Source organism: Schistocerca cancellata, chromosome 1 (genome assembly GCF_023864275.1).
Source record: "Schistocerca cancellata isolate TAMUIC-IGC-003103 chromosome 1, iqSchCanc2.1, whole genome shotgun sequence".
NCBI lineage: Eukaryota > Metazoa > Arthropoda > Insecta > Orthoptera > Acrididae > Schistocerca > Schistocerca cancellata.
In genome coordinates, this window is record NC_064626.1 from 910,894,815 (window position 1) to 910,918,377 (window position 23,563).

The 23,563-nt window shown below is 37.7% G+C and overlaps 1 protein-coding gene across 2 annotated transcripts in view; it reads left to right on the forward strand.

Annotated features, from left to right (window-relative positions):
• The first annotated feature begins 631 nt into the window (after positions 1-631).
• The window catches only part of LOC126191186 (armadillo repeat-containing protein 5-like), a 215,914-nt gene continuing 192,982 nt past the window's right edge, over positions 632-23,563 (forward strand). Inside the window, exons 1-5 of one of the 2 annotated variants that reach the window (XM_049931967.1) lie at positions 632-778; positions 947-1,280; positions 1,410-1,636; positions 11,452-11,629; positions 19,306-19,492. In XM_049931967.1, coding sequence (XP_049787924.1) covers positions 1,038-1,280; positions 1,410-1,636; positions 11,452-11,629; positions 19,306-19,492 — 835 coding nt within the window. In that variant the 5' untranslated portion in view covers positions 632-778; positions 947-1,037. The other variant, XM_049931977.1, reaches the window with a different exon arrangement.

The window sequence follows — 23,563 nt, forward strand, 5'->3', positions numbered from 1 at the left end:
GAAACGACTATGTTCTTCTATTATCGAAAATCGAAAGTGGAAGAGAAAATTCGATCGGAAGCGGCATTTGAAAAATGGGATTTTGAGAGACATATGGTTCAATCTTCAATGAAATATTTCTGTCATGAATGTAGTGACTGCTAGTCTTCTCAGATCTGTCAGTCGGATTGTTTGAACTACTTTTGAAAAACTACTCTATTCCCCTCTTTACAACAATCACCTGCCTCTCGAATGAATCACAGGCAGTGTGGCACGGAAATGTCTGACATACCTACTGAAACAATAATTCAGCCTTAACATAGGGATATGAAGCGAATGTAAAATAAACCTGACGTCAAAATCCAAAAACTAAGAAAATAGTTCTTCGACCGTTCTTATTAGTTGTAAAATGTGTTACCGTCAAAATAATTTACAGGTTTGTGTAAGTTACCCATTGCAATTAAAACTGCTTTTGTCGCTGCGAAAACAGTTGAGACCTTGCATTTTCGTTAGCACAATTTGTTTTAGCATACTGATTTCCGTAGCCCTTCACCCTTGTGATGTTTGTATCTTAACGAAGTGTTGATGTTTACTGCTTGCCAACATTACAAATAACGTATCTCATGTAAATAGTACGAATTGCATTATTTGTGTCTATTGTCCTTTTTAATTGTATACCTGTTTTATCATACGGAGTGAAGACAGATATACATAACAAAGAAGATTGTAGAAAGTATGTAGAAAGTCATACAACATGTACCGCATCGATGCGTCATGTAAAGGGTTTTTCCTTGTAGAGGTTGGCATACGTACTCTATCGTAAAACTTTATTAATTTTGAGGTTAATTCTCGAAAAAAGTTGTTTTCGGTATTTTTTTGAAAAACACATGTATCTTAAATTCATAATATAATATCATACGATATTATTAATTAATATATTTCAAGCGTACTTGGTTTTCCATACCAGAAAGTGTTAAATCCAACTATCTTGAAGCCATCGTCTTACAGACTTTATGACGATTATGTTGGAATTATTCTGGAATTTATAGTAACGAGAAATGAGTACAGCAGCAGCTAAATATTTCTCAAAATTGAAGTCGACGTCCGATTCTGAGGTGTACAAGACTTTATTAGAAATTCGGAAGAATGTGTCCAACACGAAAGAAGGTGTCGAACTTCTTCTAGACAATAAAGTTATTCAGATTTTAGTTCATTATTTGCGTAAACCAAACGAGAACATCGTAGACGTATGTTTAAGTATTTTGGGGAATGCGTGCTTACAGAGGCCTGCACGGAACCAGGTGCGTCGTTACATAGGTTATAAGATATCTTTTTCGTTTTCTTTTGTCTGTAAGTTCTAGTATATTTAGATTCAACTGTTAACATTAAACGCAACGAAATGTGTAATACAATATTTTCGATGTTCTCAGGCATTAGACGCAGGGGTGTCAGAAGCTCTTGTTCAGTTACTGCGCCAAGAGGAACAGAGGGATAGTATTCGAGGGAGAGCTTGCCGTCTTGTGGGAAACCTTGCACAGGACCGCACGTTGGCAGACAGACTGCACCGTGCTGGTATTTCATCTGTTCTAGCTCCTATGAGCGGTTCAGACGGTACTAACTCTTTAGCTACCATTCAGATGCTAGTGAGAGCCATCAGGTACATACATTTTGCAATCATTTTACTGCCATTACTTAATTTAATAAAATTTTTGAATAACTCACTTTCCATTTTAGGATTTTTAATTCCAGTAAGCAACCTGCAAAAACTTACATGTTATAGCAACTCTGTTCTCAATAAAAGCTATTGCTTTCACAAATTTTCTACACCTTCCCTGTCTAACTACTTATTACCAAGTCATGTCGCCCACCTTTTCTAGGAACAAGATATTTAAAACAGTGTTCACCAGAATTTTGCGACCCTGTTGAAAATATTCTAACAATTTTGCTTTTGGTTATAGGCTAATTTGTTTAACTAAACCAGTCTATGACTTCACATGTGTCTACAAGAAATTATCTCTTATTATAACTAATAGCACTGAACTATAGTTAAATAATTTAACATTGATGGTTAGGTACCTGTTTTAGAAGTATCTTTACTAATCAACTTTAATTTTTCATGTCAGCATATATTCCTGCTCTGTTGTAGAGATAATAGTGCATTTTCTCATTTGTGTAAGTGTTTGTGACAAAACAGTAGGTCATTGCCATGTCACACATACTGCACAAATTGGACTTTTGACTTCATTTATGGTATGAGCTCCTTGTTTTTGAGCATTCCCTAAGGAAAAAACCAATGGAGAAGTTATGTAGAGACCTTCATTTCTTCTTTCAAAAGAGATTAAGGATAGTAGGAATGTTTCACAGCTGTACCTTTTGGAACTAATTTGATTAAAATAGACCATCAGTATACCTATTTTCTTATAAAACAGAATAAAATGAAGTAAATAAATAAATAAATAAGTATGATTATAATTCAAGGCTCAAAAATCCTATTCAAGAGATGCTTTCAACCTTCTGAGAAGTGTATGTTCAAAAGTTACATTATCCTTAGAAAGGATGACAGGTAATACAAGACCTAAGGGTGGAGGACCAATGTGTGGCCATAATACATAAAGTTCTGTTGCTGTTCCCTTCACCATTCATCTTCAGGCATTGGATGGTCAGATATGCCACTTTATGAGATATCTCTGCAATCTCTTATACACAGCTCTTATTCCCTCTTGGAGTTGCACATAAAATACAGTAGGCAATTCAGATTTCATGCCCAAGGAATCAAGTAGAGGATGCTCATATCAAATGATATTTGCCTGATGTGCCCAAGGAAGCAATACTGATCCGTGAGAAATTACTCTACAGTGACTACTTTCTCATTCAGGTCCATCTACCATACTGATCAGCAGTCACAGTGTACTTGAGCATTAAATTGGTATGCTGAAACATAACACTAACATAATCCATCAGGCTGATGATATATCTTTGAGAGCAAGAAGAAAATTTCCATGCCGTGGCATTGAAAGTGTGTTTTCACTTATTTTTTAATGTAATCTCCTTTTAAGCCATTGCACATCTTGTGCAAAATTTTTCAGTTGAGTAGATTCTGGATGTTAGGTAAAATACCTATCTACATGTGCAATAATCCATTCATTAGATTCAAAATATTTTCCGACTACAAACTGCATTTAGTGTGGGAACAGACATAAGTCAGAAGGTGCCAAATCTGCTGAATAGTATGACTGTCACATAACAGTTTTTACTTCAGATTTTTGTGGTTTTCCCATTGCCAAAAGTCTTTTTGAGCAGGAGTCCTAATGAAAGCTGTTTTAATGCTTTGCCAACCAGACCCCTTCTCATGCATTTTTTCGTCTGATTGTTCCGAGACACTAGTGAAGTGTTCACCAGTTATTGTTTTGTCCTTTGCGAGGTAAATAATAAGAAGAATCCAGTTTTAACCCAGAAAACAGGAGTCTGAAATAGTTCGTCATTACAGTCAACTGCCCATTCCAGCAGAAGCATTGATCCTTCACAAATCTTCCTGTATTGCTTAACAATTTCCAAGAACTGTAACCCTTTCATATACAACAGTATCTTCCATGGGCAGTCTCGTGAAGATCCAGACATTTCCACCAGGTGATGTATATAAAATTTTCAATATTAACAGCCAGATAACATTCCCTTGGGGTACACTTGAACCTTCTTTCACATCTGACAGTATTTCCCCATTATAATCACTGTGCATTATCCAGGATGATATTGGGTGGAAGATGTTTATGGTCTATGGTTTGTTCCATAACACAAAAAACTGTGTCTTCACAGAAATGGCCCTGCAAAATCAAGATCTTGGGGTCTTTCATGCTGTGGCTGAGTGTGAAGGATTGCAGAGATGCAGCATGATGTTATAATCAGTGTCTACATACCTATAAAATTTTTGACTTGTATGCCCAATTGTATGATGACGAGTCACATACATAGTATTTGTTATTCTCTTGTTGGCTGAACTGTAATGAGCATAAGATGTCAGGCTGCAGTGGACTGAAGTGATCACTTTGTAATTGTCTTGTTTAGTACTCAACAGTGTGGCTGCTTTGATTTAATGAGTCAGAGGTGCAGCATAAAGAATGCCTAAACTGTGTGTTTATCTGAAGCTGAGCACTAGCGGGCAACCTTCTTACAGAAAATATTGTGCTATTTCTGAGATGGAATCGAGTCAGGCAGCGTACACCAAATTTGATACCACAATCAGAAAACTGCTGACAGCAGTAAGGACAGCATGAATTCGAAAAAGGCATATTGCTTGTCAAAATTTGAGTTCTACTAGAGATGAGAGAGATGGATTTGCATAGTGGCTGATGCTGTAATGTTGTTATGTTGAGAACATCACAGTGTAGTCCAAAACTAGCTTGTATTTCATAAAAAAAGTAGTACTGGTAATAACACAGGCAAAAAGAAACTTCTTCTCAACATATGTTAGACTAATGCCTCTTTTCAATCTTGTAGTTGTTCTTTTGTGCCTCAGAAAGAATGTTTGTCCTCATGAAGAACCTGAAAGATTTCACATCTGGCAGTATATGGACAGCATACTTGATTGTGAAGACACAGAGAACCAATATATTGGTTAACCCTCTGTATTTGAAGCACATGTTGACTTCACAAGATAATATTTCACGATAAAGGTGTCTAAAATTGAAATTAGTAGATTTATGCATGAGGTGCATCCAGAAAGTAATTTCCAATGCAATAAAGAAAACAAAAACATTACTGTGTAAGAAATATTTATTGGAATCATTGCCACTGGTTACTTCTTAACATGTTGCACCGTCAGTTGTATGCCCATGTCATTGGAGTCTGCCACCAACATCTTTATTCACGACTTCATTTCATTCTGCACCTCACCTTTGTTGTGGAAATATTTTCCTGCCAGAGGACCCTTCATGAGAGGAATGAGTTGAAAATCACTTGGGGTCGAGGTTAGGGTTGTAGGGTGGATGGTCCAAAAACTCTCATCCAAACTGATTCAACACGTTTCATGTGGCATTGTCTGCATGGGCTCTTGCATTTTCATGCATAAGTGTAATGCCTCTTGTCAACATCCTGCATATCCTGTTCTGGACTGCCCTCCTTGGATTTTTCAGTGTCTCACAATATCCATCAGTCTCACAATATCCATCAGCATTTATAGTCTCCTCTGGCATTAAAAACTTGGAAAGGAGAACACCATGTTGATCCCTGAAGACGGCGCACATAATATTTTTTGGCAGAGACCCTCTGCTTAAGTTGATCTTTACAGGTGAACTACTATGTCTCCAATGAATGGATTGTTGTTTTGTTTCTGGTGTGGCATTCGACACCCATGTTTCATCCCCACTGACAGTGTGGTCGAGAAACTGGTCACTTTTCTCTGTGTGCTGCTGTAGGTATGTAATACTGCAGCCAGACATTTTGTTTCATGTTCACCTGTCAGTTCCTTAGGAACCCATCATGCACACTGTGGAAACCAAGCCACTAGGAGACAATTTTGAGCACCAGAGAGTGAAACTTCTGGGGGAATTGACGAGAGAGTTCTGCAGAATCACTTACCAAACCCTTTCTATTAGTTCTGGTGTCACGAGGAGTGGTCAGCCACTATGATCTTCGTTGTGAGTATTGGTTCATCCTTCAGCGAATTGCCCACACCATCATTTGATTGCGCTGTTGCTAATAATATTGTATCCGTACCCATGGCACAGTGGTACAATTGGTTATGGATCTCGGCTGCTGCTGGAGATTGCTTCTGAGTGTGCAAATAATGGATAACTGTATTCATCTTAGAGTTGGCGGGAGACAGTATCAGAGCAGCCATTTTATTGTAGCATTTGCGGTAACCACTGCCACCACAAGACTGAAACTGCATTGTTTTATTCCCACATACCTCCTCTCTACTCCAGTGTATGTGTACTCCTGACTACTCATGTCATCTCTGGATGTGATCAGAACTTACTTTCTGGTTTCACCTCATATCACACTAAATTTTGGTTTGAGGATACGAGATTGTTGACCTGAGAGACAATATGTTTCCAAATTGATCAAAGTAGCCAACATGTAAGTCTTACCAGAATGAGATTTTCACTATACAGCGGAGTGTGCGCTGATATGAAACTTCCTGGCAGATTAAAACTGTGTGCCCTACCGAGACTCGAACTCGGGACCTTTGCCTTTCGCGGGCAAGTACTCTACCAACAGAGCTACCGAAGCACGACTCACGCCTGGTACTCACAGCTTTACTTCTGCCAGTATCTCGTCTCCTACCTTCCAACCTTTACAGAAGCTCTCCTGCGAACCTTGCAGAACTAGCACTCCTGAAAGAAAGGATATTGCGGAGACATGGCTTAGCCACAGCCTGGGGGATGTTTCCAGAATGAGATTTTCACTCTGCAGCGGAGTGTGCGCTGATATGAAACTTCCTGGCAGATTAAAACTGTGTGCCCGACAGAGACTCGAACTCGGGACCTTTGCCTTTCGCAGGCAAGTGCTCTACCACCTGAGCTACCGAAACACGACTCACGCCCGGCAAAAACCTTGTACTATAAACAAAAATTCCAAAAACAAAGCAAAAGCTATTTAAATCATTAGTAGACGTGAAATGAATGAACTTACTAAGGCAAACGGAAGAAGCCTGGAGATACTAGAAGGTTTTAGATAGGTTATATAATGGTAAGACAGAGATTCAGGAAACAGGTTTCAAATTGTAAGACATTTCCAGGGGCAGATGTGGACTCTGACCACAATCTATTGGTTATGGACTGTAGATTAAAACTGAAGAAACTGCAAAAATGTGGGAATTTGAGGAGATGGGACCTGGATAAACTGAAAGAACCAGAGGTTGTACAGAGTTCCAGGGAGAGCATAAGGGAACAATTGACAGGAATGGGGGAAAGAAATACAGTAGAAGAAGAATGGGTGGCTTTGAGGAATGAAATAGTGAAGGCAGCAGAGGATCAAGTAGGTAAAAAGACGAGGGCTAATAGAAATCCTTGGATAACAGAAGAGATATTGAATTTAATTGATGAAAGGAGAAAATATAAAAATGCACTAAATGAAGCAGGCAGAAAGGAATACAAACGTCTCAAAAATGAGATCGACAGAAAGTGCAAAATGGCTAAGCAGGGATGGCTAGAGGATAAGATAGATACTGCCTACAGGAAAATTAAAGACTTTTTTGGAGAAAAGAGAACCACTTGCATAAATATCAAAAGCTCAGATGGAAACCCAGTTCTAAGCAAAGAAGGAAAAGTGGGAAGGTGGAAGGAGTATATAGAGGGTCTATACAAAACCTTTCAGACAAACAGAAGCTAAACGATGTCAAAGTTAGCGTAAGGAGGGCTATGCGTGAAGCGTTCAGTGAATTCGAAAGTAAAATTCTATGTACCAACTTGACAGAAAATCCTAGTAAGTTTTGGTCTTACGTTAAATCAGTAAGTGGCTCGAAACAGCATATCCAGACACTCCGGGATGATGATGGCATTGAAACAGAGGATGACACGCATAAAGCTGAAATACTAAACACCTTTTTCCAAAGCTGTTTCACAGAGGAAGACCGCACTGCAGTTCCTTCTCTAAATCCTCGCACAAACGAAAAAATGGCTGACATCGAAATAAGTGTCCAAGGAATATAAAAGCAATTGGAATCACTCAACAGAGGAAAGTCCACTGGACCTGACGGGATACCAATTCGATTCTACACAGAGTACGCGAAAGAACTTGCCCCCCTTCTAACAGCCGTGTACTGCAAGTCTCTAGAGGAACGGAAGGTTCCAAATGATTGGAAAAGAGCACAGGTAGTCCCAGTCTTCAAGAAGGGTCGTCGAGCAGATGCGCAAAACTATTTAGATGAAGATGAAATGGGAGATATGATACTGCAGGAAGAGTTTGACAGCGCACTGAAAGACCGCAGTCGAAACAAGGCCCTGGGAGTAGACAACATTCCATTAGAACTACTGAAAGCCTTCGGAGAGCCAGGCCTAACAAAATTCTACCATCTAGTGAGCAAGATGTATGAGACAGGTGAAATACCCTCAGACTTCAAGAAGAATATAATAATTCCAATCCCAAAGAAAGCAGGTGTTGACAGATGTGAAAATTACCGAACTATCAGTTTAATAAGTCACAGCTGCAAAATACTAACGCGAATTCTTTACAGACGAATGGAAAAACTGGTAGTAGCTGACCTCGGGGAAGATCGGTTTGGATTCCGTAGAAATGTTGGAACATGTGAGGCAATACTGACCCTACGACTTACCTTAGAAGAAAGATTAAGGAAACGCAAACCTATGTTTCTAGCATTTGTAGACTTATAGAAAGCTCTTGACAATGTTGACTGGAATACTTTCTTCAAATTCTGAAGGTGGCAGGGGTAAAATACATGGAGCGAAAGGCTAGTTACAATTTGTACAGAAACCAGATGGCAGTTATAAGAATTGAGGGGCATGAAAGGAAAGCAGTGGTTGGGAAGGAAGTGACACAGAGTTGTAGCCTTTCCCCAATGTTATTTAATCTGTGTATTGAGCAAGCAGTAAAGGAAAGAAAAGAAAAGCTCGGAGTGGGTATTAAAATCCATGGAGAAGAAATAAAAACTTTGTGGTTCGCTGATAATATTGTAATTCTGTCAGAGACAGCAAAGGACTTGGAAGAGCAGTTGAACGGAATGGACAGTGTCTTGAAAGGAGGGTATAAGATGAACATCAACAAAAGCAAAAAGAGGATAATGGAATGTAGTCAAATCAAGTCGGGTGATGCTGAGAGAATTAGATTAGGAAATGAGACACTTAAAGTAGTAAAGAAGTTTTGCTATTTGGGGAGCAAAGTAACTGATGATGGTTGAAGTAGAGAGGATGTAAAATGTATTGGTGAAAAACAGTCTTGGTTGCAATTTTAGTTTTTTATTCTTCAGCAACGCGTTTCGTCTTATTTAGGCATCTTCAGGTTATCTACATAGAAAACAGAGAACAAATACATCTATTTAAGAATCACGATCATGTTGTGCAGACTTGGATAACCTATAAGCTTGTTTAAACAGATCAACTATTCAAAGAGCAAATACCTTAATTTGGTATTTCTTATAAGAATCTTTGTGTCAGTGTAGCCAAAGGGCATCGTCGATTATATCACGCCAACACCGCCTTCGTTAAACTCAGTAAAAACTAGAAATATAAAATAATAAAATCATTACCTTTTCTAAATGGTCGTGAGAGGCACCAAGATCTGCATAAAGAGTTCCCGTTCACAGGAGCGAGTAACAGAGTAAGATGGGGGCTCAGGTTGTAAGCATAATGCGCCACAGCGTCGTGTGCCAGTACTGAAGCCTAAGCTGCGACGCAGCGGTGATAAAAATGGGAGATCGTAAACTGGATATACATACATACCTCATACAATGCCCAAGGGAGGCAAAATTACCTAATTACAAGTAAATAAAGTGTTTGTCTTTGTCTCTACAGTTGAGAACTTGCTTCAAGTTAGGTTGCCCTGTTATAAGACACGGGACTCTCATTGAAGAGGATGATGGCATAAATTCCTGTCAAGACATCCAGATTTGGGTTTTCCGTGTTTCTCTTAAATCACTCAAAGGGAAATACAGGATGGTTATTTGAAAAAGATATAGTCGATTTTCTTTTCCATCCATCCCCACATGAGCTAGCATTTTGTGTCTAGTGACCTTGTTGTTGAGGGGACGTTAATCACCAAGCTTTCTTCCTTCCTTCAAGAACTTTCTTTCCAGATTGTTCCAAATGGAAATATCTTACATTTAATTGATCTACAGTAGAAGCTCTTAGCAGTTAATGTCATTTATTTATTTATTTCAAGTTCTGTTGATCTCATATCATGAGCACATCACGGGGGATATGGAATGAGTCAAATACAAATATATTTATAAAACATTCATTTTTATATTATTGATCTTCGTTTTTTAAAAATTAAAAAATACTAGGTAAATTACATGTACCAAGTGCTTCTTTAAATATTTATGAAAAAGATAGCAACATCCTCCATTATTGCACTTTCTTAACACAGAAAAAAGGTGATGTACATGTCACAGCAGATTCACTTCTGAAATGGTAATTTTCTGCTATATACCATCAAAGAACAGTAAAGTACTTGTTTAATGTTTCCTCTCCTGTCACTTTTTCACTTCTTTAAGAAACACACTTGCAAAATTTACGAAGGCCTAAATCTGACATTGGTTTCAAATGAATAGGTGGTCATTTTACAGAGGATATGTCGTGGAATCCCCTTTGCGGTTTGTACCTGTGTATATTTTATGTCATCCTTTGAATTACTAAAACCATATAGGACAATTACCCTTCACTTTTTTATTACTTTCATTTTCATATGGACGATTGGCCTCAATCTTCACCCAACAGTTTCCCCTTACTCTGTCCAGCCAGACCCTCCCAAATCAATTCCCCATGTAGCCTTCAGCATGTGCTGCTTCCCACTGGCTGCTACAACTCTACTTGCCACCCTTCCATTCCACATTCGTAGCCAGCAGATCTGCCTCCCTCTGAGCTTCTAGCCACGAACCCCCAATTTCTCTCTGTATCTCATGCATCTCTTTCCTTATACCCACTCCATCCAACACTACTCCCACCATTATCAGACCACTTGCTGCAGAATAGCATTGGCACTGTAAGTTTAGTGGGCACCATGTAGGGGCATAGGTGTGTGTGTGTGTGTGTGTGTGTGTGTGTGTGTGTGTGTGTGTGTGTGTGTGTGTCCATACTCTCACTCATCAAAAGATAACTCTGAAAGACAGCAAGTTTTTCCTATCAACAACTCAACACTTCTGCTTTTCGGTGAGTGGTCTCCTTTAATCCTAAAGTTTTAACATCATACAAGAACTTTCGTACAACATTCTGTGCCATCAGTTTATCAGTGTGAACTCTCTGTGTTGTGGTTTCCAGAAAGTATTTGTTCCCATATGCTAAGAATTTTCAAAAATGTAAAGAAATTGCCATAGCTTCCAGTGTCGTGGGTAGTGTCTGAGATGCAGTCACTTATTGTTTCCCTTCACTGTCTACCGTTAAAGCTTACTATTTCATCATAGGCATCTTGCAACATATTTTTACACAGTACATGTAAGAACAAAGCAAAAAATGATATATTTGTGTGTGTGTCTGGGTACTAGACTGACTGAAGTTTGCATGCAAAAATTTCTTTCATTACTTCTTCAGCCTCTACACTTATCTATAGAAGGTAGTTCTACACTTTTAATGGTTTTGATTAAAGAAATTTGGCCATGTTTAATGTATGAAGTATCTGTCCAGTGATCATTTAAAGATTATCACCAGATGCCTACACATGTTATCTGCCATATCCTTTTCAGATTTTGTATGTAGTGTAAATCCAAGAATTTCCTATATTGTTGTACAATCACTAAAAAAGTACTCAGTGCATAAGTTTCAGAACTTCAATCATTTTCTAATAATTTTGTCATATTTGCAGATTGCTGTGGAGTGTTTCTCAGTATAGAACAGAGATGTTGGAACTCAATTTGGTCCAGAATGTAGCTGTTCATTTAAAGACATCACAGGAAAGTGCTGTGGGAAAAGAACTTGTGAAAGCGGTGCTCAAGGCACTCACTGTAATAACAAACCATTGTACTGATGTTTGTGCTGAACAGGTCTGAATTTTCTGTAGTAACATTACTTGATCTCGTTGTAATCTTGTAAATTGGTTGTCTTTTTTGTTTTGTTTCATAAAATTTCACATTGCTGCAATTTGTGACAAGTTTGCAATAAATGATTATTATTTAATAGAATAATAGCAACCTGTGCAGAAGAACTTTAGAATAGGAGGAGAGAGCTTATTCTGTATGTTTAGTACAAAATCTGACTAAATCAGACACGATTTGCCACACTTTTCATTTGACAACTCACTTCTCACTTTTTTGCAAACACTCTCTCTCTCTCTCTCTCTCTCTTTTTGAGGCGGTGACTGGCAGTGAGTTTCATATACTTTCTTTGAATCTATATTTGTAAAACAAATGGAATTATACATTGGAACTATAATATGAGATACTTAATTTACTTTTTAGTCACTGTTTACACTTTTTGTACGTCCCCACATTGTTTCCCCTCAGCATGGATGTCACACAGTGCTGCATGTATACTTTACAGGGAATTTCACCACATCTTGATTGTGTGACATTTTTTGGCACTTGGAAATGCTTTGTATCCTTGTCAGCTGGCAGTTGACCTGTTAGTTTTGGATGCTCATGTGCATTATTATCAGTGAGAAAATGGGCTGGTTTCTGTTATCAGTAGAAATGTTGATTAGTTTATCTTTAATCTTGAAGATGAAGAACTTGAATAAACATTGCATAACTTAATAAGGACCTTCGTATTCTTGTGTGTATCCCCTCTTTATCATATATGTTCTAACAAAGACATGACTTACACTTTTAAGATCCTTTTGGATGAATGGAGATTGCTTGGCCTTGGGAAATACTCATTAGATTTTATGTGAGTCATCATTTTCTTCAGTTCAGTGACAAAAGTTGGAAGGTCACTGTCGGTTGTGATATGAGGTTCGTGGAAGAAGTTTCTCCTGAGTTCATTGCAATACCATACAACATTTCTGCTATTGTAGAATGGCTTTCATCCAGGAAGAGGAATGGAAACCAAGTAATATTGTATGTTACATCTTATTTCATTCGTTTCTAATGTAGACTCATATGGCACTCTTTAGCATAGTGCGAAATCTGTCAATTTTTCCATTAGCCAGTAATGGGTGGTACACAGTAGTTGTAGTGAGTCTATAGCCACAAATCTATGCCAAGGCTCAAGGTATACTAGATTGAAACCATGTTCCTTGATCTGTTATTAATTTTTGTGGTGTACCAAAATCTGATAACTGAGAAATTAAAAAAACATTCTTGCAACTGTCTCTGCTTCAGTGTTTTGAAGGGGCACAACTTCTGTCCAATTGGTGAGTCTGTCTATACAAGTTAACCAGTAAGCAAATCAATCAAAATGTGCTAGAGGACTTACAAGGCAAATATGTACCACCTCAATCTGTTCATTGAAGCTGGAGAATTTTTGAAAAGATGATTTAGTATGCCTTGTAATTTTGCTCTTCTGGCTGAATGTACATGGTATAGTCCATTGTTTCACATCCTTCTTAAAATTTGAGCAAACAGTCTTGGGTAATATGAGAGATATCATACTTGCATGAGTCAAGTTGTAACAATGTTTAAAAACTTTGATCCTAAATTGTTTGAGAACATATGGACAGATCATTTCTGTTGATATATCACATTACAGCCGTAATGCACCAAGTTTAGTTAACTGCTTAAGTTTCAGTAAAGTGCTACAACTTGACTGTAGGTGTTGAAGTTTTTGGTCTTTTTCTTGAGCAACAGCAGAATTGTAATCTGTCATCTCTAATTCTTCCGTCTTAGACAGATGACAGGCCACTACATTTTTCTGTGCCAGAACATAATGCAAATCAGTTGTGAACTGAGAAATATAGGGGAGATAACAGAGTTTCAGTGATGAAGCTTTCTCATTCTTTTGTTTGAATGCATAAGTTAATGGGGCATGATGTGTGTAAACAGAAATGTCCTTCCTTCAAGTAGATATGTGAATTGTTTTATTGCTAAATAAATAGTGAGACATTATCTGTCATAAGCTGAGTAATTCTTCTGGGCAAGGGAATCACATTGGGGGGAGGGGGGGGGGGGACAATTTTCTTACGAATTCCATCTTACAGCGAAGTTTGGTGCATCCAGAAACAATGCAGGTTCATACTCCACACTTGGAAACATTAGTAGTGCAGCTCAGTTCAGATTTCCCATGCATTGTTCAATTTTTTTATTTCTTCTGAAGTACAGTTGATATTTTTTTTGTTATTTTTCTTGCTACCCTTCAGATGATCATTTAGAGGAGCTTGGTTTAATGCAGCATTTTCAAGGTGATGGCAATAGAAGTTGAGTGTGACAAGCAGTGCTCACAATTGTTTGAAAGTTCCTGGATAAAGTACGTGTAGAATGGCTGTTACTCTCTCCAAGTCTGGTTTGGTGCCTTCAGGCATAATTATGCAGCCCAAAGAGTTCTTTTCTGAGTACCAAACATAGACGTTCAAAGATTAATCATCAGACCATACTTATCAAGATGTTCAAAAAGTGTGGTTATACTTTCCAAGTGCTGTTCGTCTGAACTGGACACTGAACATGAGGTTTTATTTCTCCTTTTAGTATGGTGCATGGTTTTGTTAACCGAAGAAATATTCTGAAAATTTACAGGAGATTTGAAGGTAACTAGCTGTATCATTTGCTTCAGTGCATGTTACATTTACCTTTTGTTTGAACTGAATGTTGTTATCAATCTCTCGATTTGACATCAACCAGAAGGTGAAAACAATGAACGAAGCTGGTGCCCAGTGTGTCTTTTGAAGCGCCTGTGAAGTAAATGAACATTGAAAATTGTGTCCTAATGTGAGGTCAACATTTGGCAATTTTGAGCCGTAGATTGGAATTTGAGAACCATTCACTGCAAACTGTTAATATTCAGCTGCTTCTATTTTGTCAGTTTTTGTTGCTGGTAGGTAGAGACCTCTGCTCCATTGTACACGAAAAACTATTAACTCTGAGTTGTAGTCCTTAGCAAACAAATGATACTGACAGCCTGTAACAACATCTGGGGCATAATATTGTGTGTCTGCCTATTCTAGTTTCTCCGATTTTGCCATTCACCAAGCTGAATATGTTTTTCTGGTGTGCTATATGGATCAAAATGAAAGTGGTAGTAGCAATACTTGCCTTTGTTATTATATCATGATCAGCTTCTGCTCCTCTTACAGGAACATGGTCATCTTCTGTTTTCTCTGCTGATGTCCTAGTTCATCTGTTTGCATGCACCTTCTGTGTAACTGTAACATAGACTCTACAGCTCATGACAACTTTTGTAATGGGGTTGATGTTTTCATTAATTGATAACATTTCCTTCATATGATCTGCCACAAGTTATAATTTATTTAATTCTTCATAAATTGTTAAAATACTGTGAATATGGCCATAAAATTTGTCTAGCCGAACAACCGTCTATCAAATCATCTTAAAGCAATTATTAATTTGGAATATGTGTGTATTTTTTAAGCTATTTTTGTTTTTCATTGTAATGTGATGACAAATCCAATATCATTGTCAAATGATCGCTGAATGGATCTGTTATGTATATAAAGCAGAATGTATGTGTGTATGTTTGTATGTCTGTGATCTGCTACCAAACTCCTGGATTGACTTCAACCAAATTTGGCACAGAAACAGAAGGGATGCTGAGTATCAGCACCATGGGGTTTATATAACCTCCTAGCTCCAAAAGGAGTTTAGTTATGGGTAAAAGTGTTTTCAGCAGCTGCCATATAGACTGCCCTGCATGACAGACATGTTAGTGTGAGAACAGTATTGAGTGGCCAAATCAATCTACTACATGTCTGGGCCAAGAAATGGTTTTCTGGGCCCCAACATATACACTACACAGTATGATGTGATGTTGTGTTGGAGTAGTAATGGCACACTTTATTGCAAGGTGGCCTGTACATCAGCACAAAGAAATGAGTTTCAAGCCCCTGCTGTGCAGCCTGCCCTGTATCACAAGTATTTTGTGGGAGTAGTATTGGCTTACTTCATTGAACTGTTTCACATGCAATGAATTTATTTTTATCACTGAACTGCATTGCAAGGCCTACGCCATCCGATGAGCATATCTGGGAACAGGTTGAGATGGATATAGGAGGGGTAGACAGAGTGAAGGGGAGCATTTTTCACTAATGTTTTTCCTGCATAACCTTTCATTTTTAGCAGCAGTTGAGTTGGCTTTAGATAGCCTAACTGCCGTTTCTAGGAACACTGTTAGGAGGCTTTCCTTAGCTAAGCAATATTTACTTGACCCAGAACTGGCAACTACACCCCAGATATTTTCAACAAATCATGGCTCCAGTGTGCTAGTAAATAATTAAACACCATAGTTTCAGTAGTTGTGCTGAAGATATGAAATGTGCTTCATCTTGGCAGAATCACATATTTGGTTTTTCAACCCAAAGTAGCAGCAATTTTGCAATGACCTTGTTCAGTTCGCCTTTTGAAGATGCAACATTCTTATGTTTCTATCACGTTGGGGTCATCAATTGAGGGAGCTTATTCTTTATGTTTAACATGAAATATAATTAAACCAGACACATTTTTAGGTTGCAACACTTTTTATTTCACAAGTTAGTTCATATTTATTTTGCAGTCTTTACTCTTAAAAAAAAATGTTGCAATGACAGGCAGAGTGTTATACATTTTTTCACACGTTTGTAAAACAAATGAACATCTAACTTGGAATTGCTTGAAATAAATAATTTACTCTTTAGTTTTCATTTTTTATATGTCTTCTAACGTTTTGACGACTTAAAGTGTGAGTGTGGGTCTGGGTTTTACTGATTTATTTCCCCAAACCACATTCCACTTCTTTACGAGATGACTTACTTGGACTTTGCAGCCACTCTTCTCTACTGGATAGCCAGCTGCTGGAAACTCTCTTGACTTCTTCTCTGTCAAACAACGCTAGGTGCAGGAACTTTCAAGCCTCTTTCTATTAGTGAAATAAGTAGCCGTACAAACTTTACGTTTCATCAGTCAATGATGTATTTGACTTTCAAGCACAATAAAAATTCTCACTTTCAACATGATATGTAACTTCAGTAAGTCTCTCGTACAGTTGTCTGTTGGAAACAAATTGATTTACTTTCGAAAGAAAGTCTGCTTAGACACCATGACTTTCAGAAAAAGAGACTGAAAAAACGTCTTGCCTCTCACAAGGCTAAGTCAAGAGTCTACAAGAGTACTTTTTCAACTGTTCTTGTTTCACATAACAATAGTCAGTGACACAATAAGCACGGAGCTGCATATAGATCCCATGGTTCTTTCTTACACACTCACTGACACATTTATGGATTGTCCGACAGGTACCTGTCGGTGCCGTTCGACTGCTGCATCTACTTTCTTCCCGTGACTGGTTTTAAACCTGCACACACAAACATGTGATGCACAGTAGATAGGATTTTACCACCCCACACTCGCATCTAGAATATCGTGTGTTCGAGTCAGTTGAAGGCTAGTGGTTCTAGAATTTACACAGAAATTCTCGAATCACTACAGTCTGCATAATGACACATAGGGAAAATTGTTTCTTCTCTGGAAAATTGAAATTTTGCAGTAAGGTATGATGATTTATTAAATTAGAACATTGTACTCATGAATGCAGTGCAGCAAATTTTTCCTATTGAGGCTGTCAAAATGTTTCTTTTCTCTATTCTGTTTTAACTAATCACTTAAAATTAATTTAAATATTGAAATTAGCTCCACATAATCTTTGTAATATTTTAATTGTGAAAATACGAGAATGATTTTATGTTGATGTATAGTAAAGACAGTTGTGTAATTGTACAGCATTAATGTTAAATACTCATATACAATATATGAATAATTATTGTCCACCAGATTTTGGAGAATGAGTTTTCTTTGAAGCATGACTGGCTGAGACTTTCTTGTTGTGCTAGTCGTAAATGTAACATAAAACACTTTACTCGGCATTCTTAAAAGTTTTCCTCTGTTGAGAATTCCTTTTATGTTCCGGTGTTGGACATCATATTTAGGAAATAATTGTGAAATTTATATAGAATATTTTTTCATCCACCATCTGCTACTTTTACTAATCCCACATATCACATTTAGAACAAACTTGTGTTTCATACAGAGAAACATAATATCCTCTATAGGTATCAATGTGTTTCATTTACTTTGTATATTCAGCAGTAAGTTTAAGCCATGCAATCTTCAAATACCCTGTGGGATCATTTTCTATCAACATGATCAAAGAAAGAATTCACAACAGGAAAATGGTAGACATTCAAATTAATTATAGGTCTGAATCGCAGCCAAAATTATAAAAAACTTTTAAAGGAAGAATACTGATTAATTTTAAGAATACACTTTTTGTGATAAAAGTAATAAATTTTGAGGACTGGAGCAGCCATGTGTCAATTAAATGGACAGTGAAACCATTGTTAATGTGATGAAATAAGTAAGTTGTGTGAAACTGAGATGAAGATGAGTGTCATATAATCAGACAATCAGACATTTTTGTGGTAGCCACCTTCTCACTATCTCTTTTATTTCTCCATACTTAAAAAAAGAAAAAGAAATACAATTCTCCCAAGTCAGGTGAATATCATGTGGCACCCCCTTTCTGTCTTTGTGGGGGGAGGGGGGGGGTTATGTAGCAAGGGTAAGTTGATAGAGGAGCAGGAGCGTAAGATCTGTGCCCTTCAGGTGCAGTTGAAAAACGCACAGGAGGAGCTAGATAGGATGAGGAGGATGAAGGGGGTTGGGGAATGGGAGCTGGCTGTTGGCTAGGAGAAGATTTTCAGATAGTTTTACTATTGGTGTTTGTGGAGTCTAGTGGAGAGGAATCTCTAGTAGCTGTAGATGTAGGAAGTATGCAGCAGACCTCAGCAGTTACGGTGGCTAGAACAGTTGCAAAGTCGAATAGGAAAAAGAAGGTTCTGCTGTTAGGTAGTTCTCATGGCAGAGGTGTAGGCCAGCAGTTGCAGGAAGTGCTGGGGAGTGAGTGCCAGCTCACCAGCATTGTGAAGCCTAATGCAGGATTGGCTCAGGTGGCTGTTAACATAGGGGAGTTATGTAGGGATTTTACTAAAGAGGATCAGGTAGTGTTTGTGGGTGGGGCTGGTTATAGTATTGATAGTGATGGGGAGTATGACGTAGATGGTGACCTGGAAAAGATAGCCACTCAGACTGGCAACACGAATGTGCATTTCGTGGAATTGATGACAGAAAGCATGGGTCACATTTCAGTGGTGTCGGTTGAGTCTGTCAGCAGGACGGGTTTCACTAGACATGGCCTGCACCTCAACAGATATGGGAAGGGGAGTTGGCAAAGCTTATAGGTGGCAGCATAGGTGGGGTTGGTGGGATCACTCATGGGAAAATTCCTGCAGTAGTGGGTGTTAGAGCTGCACCTTTTTTAGATTGAAGTCAGCTGATAGGTATTCCTGCTTAAGGGAAGTCTCTCTAACAAAGGAACCACTTTTGACAAAGCTTAGGTATCCGAGTAATGAGATGTCCTACCCCTCATAAGGGGCTTTTAATTTAATACTGGTTAGCGTGTAGGTATTTGGTATGTATCATTCATATTTAGTGGTGGCGATGCTTTTAGTTGTTACACACAGATAAAGTATTCAATACATTTAATGGCTTTATAAATATTAAAGTATTCCAAATTCTTTATTATGTAGGTACATGCAGGATCCTCCAAATTCACATCTCTGTTACCACTGGCAGCAGATCCGACTCTACGAGAATCAGTTCTTAGTACGGTTTTGAACTTGTGTCACATAGAAAGTCATCGGCCTGAATTAGGAAATGCTGGAACTGTTGAAATACTCTTAGATGCCCTAATGGATCCCAGTATATCATACACAGGTGAGTGTTTTTCTAATTTTTTATTTTATAATATGTGATAGAAACATTACCTTAGTGAACAATGCTAGGGTGAGGGGGGACATCTCAGAAGTGCCTGTGTTGGAAGAACCATTAAGACACACAGCTGTGATCTCTTGGAGACATATAACAACAATTGTAAATCAGGACACTCATATTGTTATTTTAAATGAATTTCATTAATTTGCTTACACATCATGGTCTTCAACAGGCAGGAGCATCCACTCCAATGGGCTGCTTCTGTTCAATATATTAACAACAAATCGTGGATAGTGCTAATTTACTCAACTTTGATAAGTATGTGGGCTGCTTTTAGATTATATTATATGTATTTGTGTACATCTGGAAAAAGCAGCTACATAGAAAAAAAAATACGCCTTTTTACACAGCTCAACTGCTGTTTTTATCTAGAACTTCAAACAAACCGGCTATATACATGTACCCAGAGCAGTATCAAATGCCTTATGCTGGAAAAGTTGAAACTTGTTTAACTCTCATAATACCACTGTAATCAATATGACCCGATAAGTGCATTGGAAATATATACATCCCTTGTTTTTGAAACTATTATTTTCAAAATAAATGACTTTCTCCCTCTGAATCAGTTGTATTCAATGATATTTTGATCAGTTTTATATTTACAACACATTAAAAATTCCTTTTGTTTCTTGAATGTAACATCTATGAAAAAAGAATGATGGCTCTTATGTTTGTATTTATGTCAACTGATTGAAGTACTGCCAATATATCCCATTAAATTACTTGGGGTATTGAAGTATTACCAATGTATCCCATGTAAATTACTTGGGGTATTTCTGACCCAAAAACTTCTGGTCATAGGAGGATTAATGTGAATGTTAGTGTTAACTGCAATTTCATCCCCAAGTCCACATATTGTAATAAATTGTGGAAGAAGTGATTTTTGAATATCTCATTATTTCTAATTTCGTGACTGATTTCTTCCATAAAACTTTTAAACACGTCTGCACCAAAATACAGTACTCCGTTATGAACTCTAGACAGAGACACACCATTTATAAGGATATCTTTTGTAGCTTGCAAATGTCACAATTGATTCTGAATTCACTCTTATTATCAATCATAAGTAACATTTGGGAGGAAAAGTATTTTATTAGGTACACCAGCTATCCCATGTGCAGATCAACATAGCAAGAGAGATTGCAAGTAATTGAGTGTCAGGTGGGAGCAATCAATGGGATTGTGTGCAAGACATGTGGATTAATTGCCAAAGGCGGTAACTCCTAGACCACAGTGTCTTAACAATGGCGTTGTGGCCAGGCTTCTCTTTACATTATTGATGAAAAATAGTCTTTTAAATTTTCATTCGGTACAAATCAGGTAATGCTGTTATGCTTCACTTACAAACTGTGTTTTTAAAGCAATGTCAGAGATGGTATTGCTCTACTGAGTTTATTGTCGACGTTTGTGGGAACCGTGTGGCTGTTAATAACATAAGGTAAAGCTGTCCTCTATACAAAGATTGGTTTGAACGCCTCATTGCTTTACTAGGTGAGGGATGTGGTATGCTCATGCCTTCCTCCAACCTTTGGATTGACTTATCAAGCCAGTTATAGAAAAATTTAAAATTTAATATAGATTCTGAGCCATTGGTCATAAGCAAATTGTTGCCATAAATGAAAGAAACATAATGTGACAGAAAAAAATCGTAGGAACAATTGTAGGTTGAATGCTGAACCTTTGCATTTGCGGCCTGGCACTTATCCACCTAGCCATTGAGTCAGATAAGATTGTTAAATTGCTTGTCAGGCTGTCTGAAGAATTTGTTAGTTTGAGTTTTAATATCGTCCAAGGTTTTTCTGTACCAGACACAGTTCCTTCAGGTGAGTAGAACATTTTTTATGACAGAAACTGTCAGTGACTTTACAACTTTTCAGAATGTCATCATCAGCAGTCAGTATGTGAGTGGCACTGAATTTATAACTGGAGTTGAGATTTTGTTACACATTCTACACTAGACAGACACTGCGATGCTTAACCTCTTCTACTTATTATGCTTTTGATAGAGCTGCTATCTTACAATATTTCAGCCGCATTTTGTATTTATTGATTTGATTTGATTTTTTTGATTTGAAGTCTTGGACTTCTTCAGCAGATTTTTCATTTCAGGTAAATGTGTGGCATATCATCTTACATCCACAAATCAATACAATTCTTTTAAAATGTAAATTACATGATAAAACATTTAAAAATTAGTTCTAATGTTGTCCTCTCTTTCTTTTCATGTGTAAACAGAGACTGTTTATTTAAAACATGTCTTCTCTTATGAACAATCACAATTGAATTACATGAGACTGACCAAACATTTATGTTTTTCTTCTTCTTTTGTTACTACAGAAAATAAAGTACCGGGCGATCAAAAAGTCAGTATAAATTTGAAAACTTAATAAACCACGGAATAATGTAGATAGAGAGATAAAAATTGACACATGCGTGGAATGACATGGGGTTTTATTAGGGGGGGATGGGGGAACAAACAAAGTATTGCTAGATGCGTGAAAGATCTCTTGCGCGCGTCGTTTGGTGATGATCGTGTGCTCAGCCGCCACTTTCGTCATGCTTGGCCTCCCAGGTCCCCAGACCTCAGTCCGTGCGATTATTGGCTTTGGGATTACCTGAAGTTGCAAGTGTATCGTGATCGACTGACATCTTTAGGGATGCTGAAAGACAACATCCAACGCCAATGCCTCACCACAATTCCAGACATGCTTTACAGTGCTGTTCACAACATTGTTCCTCGACTACAGATATTGTTGAGGAATGATGGTGGACATATTGAGCATTTCCTGTAAAGAACATCATCTTTGCTTTGTCTTATTTTGTCATGCTAATTATTGCTATTCTGATCAGATGAAGCGCCATCTGTTGGACATTTTTTGAACTTTTGTATTTTTTTGGTTCTAATAAAACCCCATGTCATTCCACGCATGTGTGTCAATTTGTACCTCTCTATCTACATTATTCCATGATTTATTCAGTTTTCAAATTTATACTGACTTTTTGATCACCCGGTATAAAGAAACATAAGTTCTATGGTGTTTCGTAATGTCCTTTCCTCTGTGATAATTGTTTGGAAACATTAAGAATCGGATCCAGATGTGACTCTGTCTTCTGATTTTACTTTCTCTTGCAATATGTGTGGCACCTGCCACAGGTTGCTTGTTGCTGTTCTGCTGGTTAGAACCCTCCAAAAGAAAAATAACACAGATCAGTATCAAGGTCAGAAACACCGTGTTATGTATGTCTAAATACAGACATATAAGTATTCATATGAATTCATGACACTCCCAATTATAGAAGTTGCTACAGCACTGGTTACGTAATCTTAATACATGTTTCATTTTTTTCCCTCACATCGCAGTAACATTCTGTAATGTGTTTGCTATGTGGCACCCAACCTGTCACAGATATTGTAATTTAATGGAACTTAAATACCTATATGCATCTACATGTACTCTGCTACTTCCTACATCTACATCTACATACCTACTCCACAAGCCACTGTATGACACATGGTGGTTGGTACTTTGTTCCGCCATTAGTCATTTCCTTTCCTGTTCCAATTGCAAGTAGGAAGGAAAAATTGACAGTCTATATGCCTCTATATGAGCCCCAATTTCTCATCTTCATGATCCATAAGCGAATTGTGCATTGGCGGCAGTAGAATCATTCTGCAGTCAACTTCAAATGTTGGTTCTCTAAATTTTCTCAGTGCGTTTTACCAAAAGAACGTCATCTTCCCATTTGTGTTCACAAAGCATCAACGTAGTACTCATGTATCGTTGTAACCTACTGATAACAAATTCAGTAGCCTGGTTTTGAATTGCCTCAATGTCTTGCTTTAATCAGACCTGATGGGGATTCCAAACACTGGAGTAATACTAAAGAACTGGGTCGTAGTAGTGTTCTATATGCGATCTCCTGTACAGACAAATCAGACTTTCCTAAAATTCTCTCAATAAATGTAAGTTGACCATTCACCGACAATACTTCCATTCTTATGTGCTCGTTCCA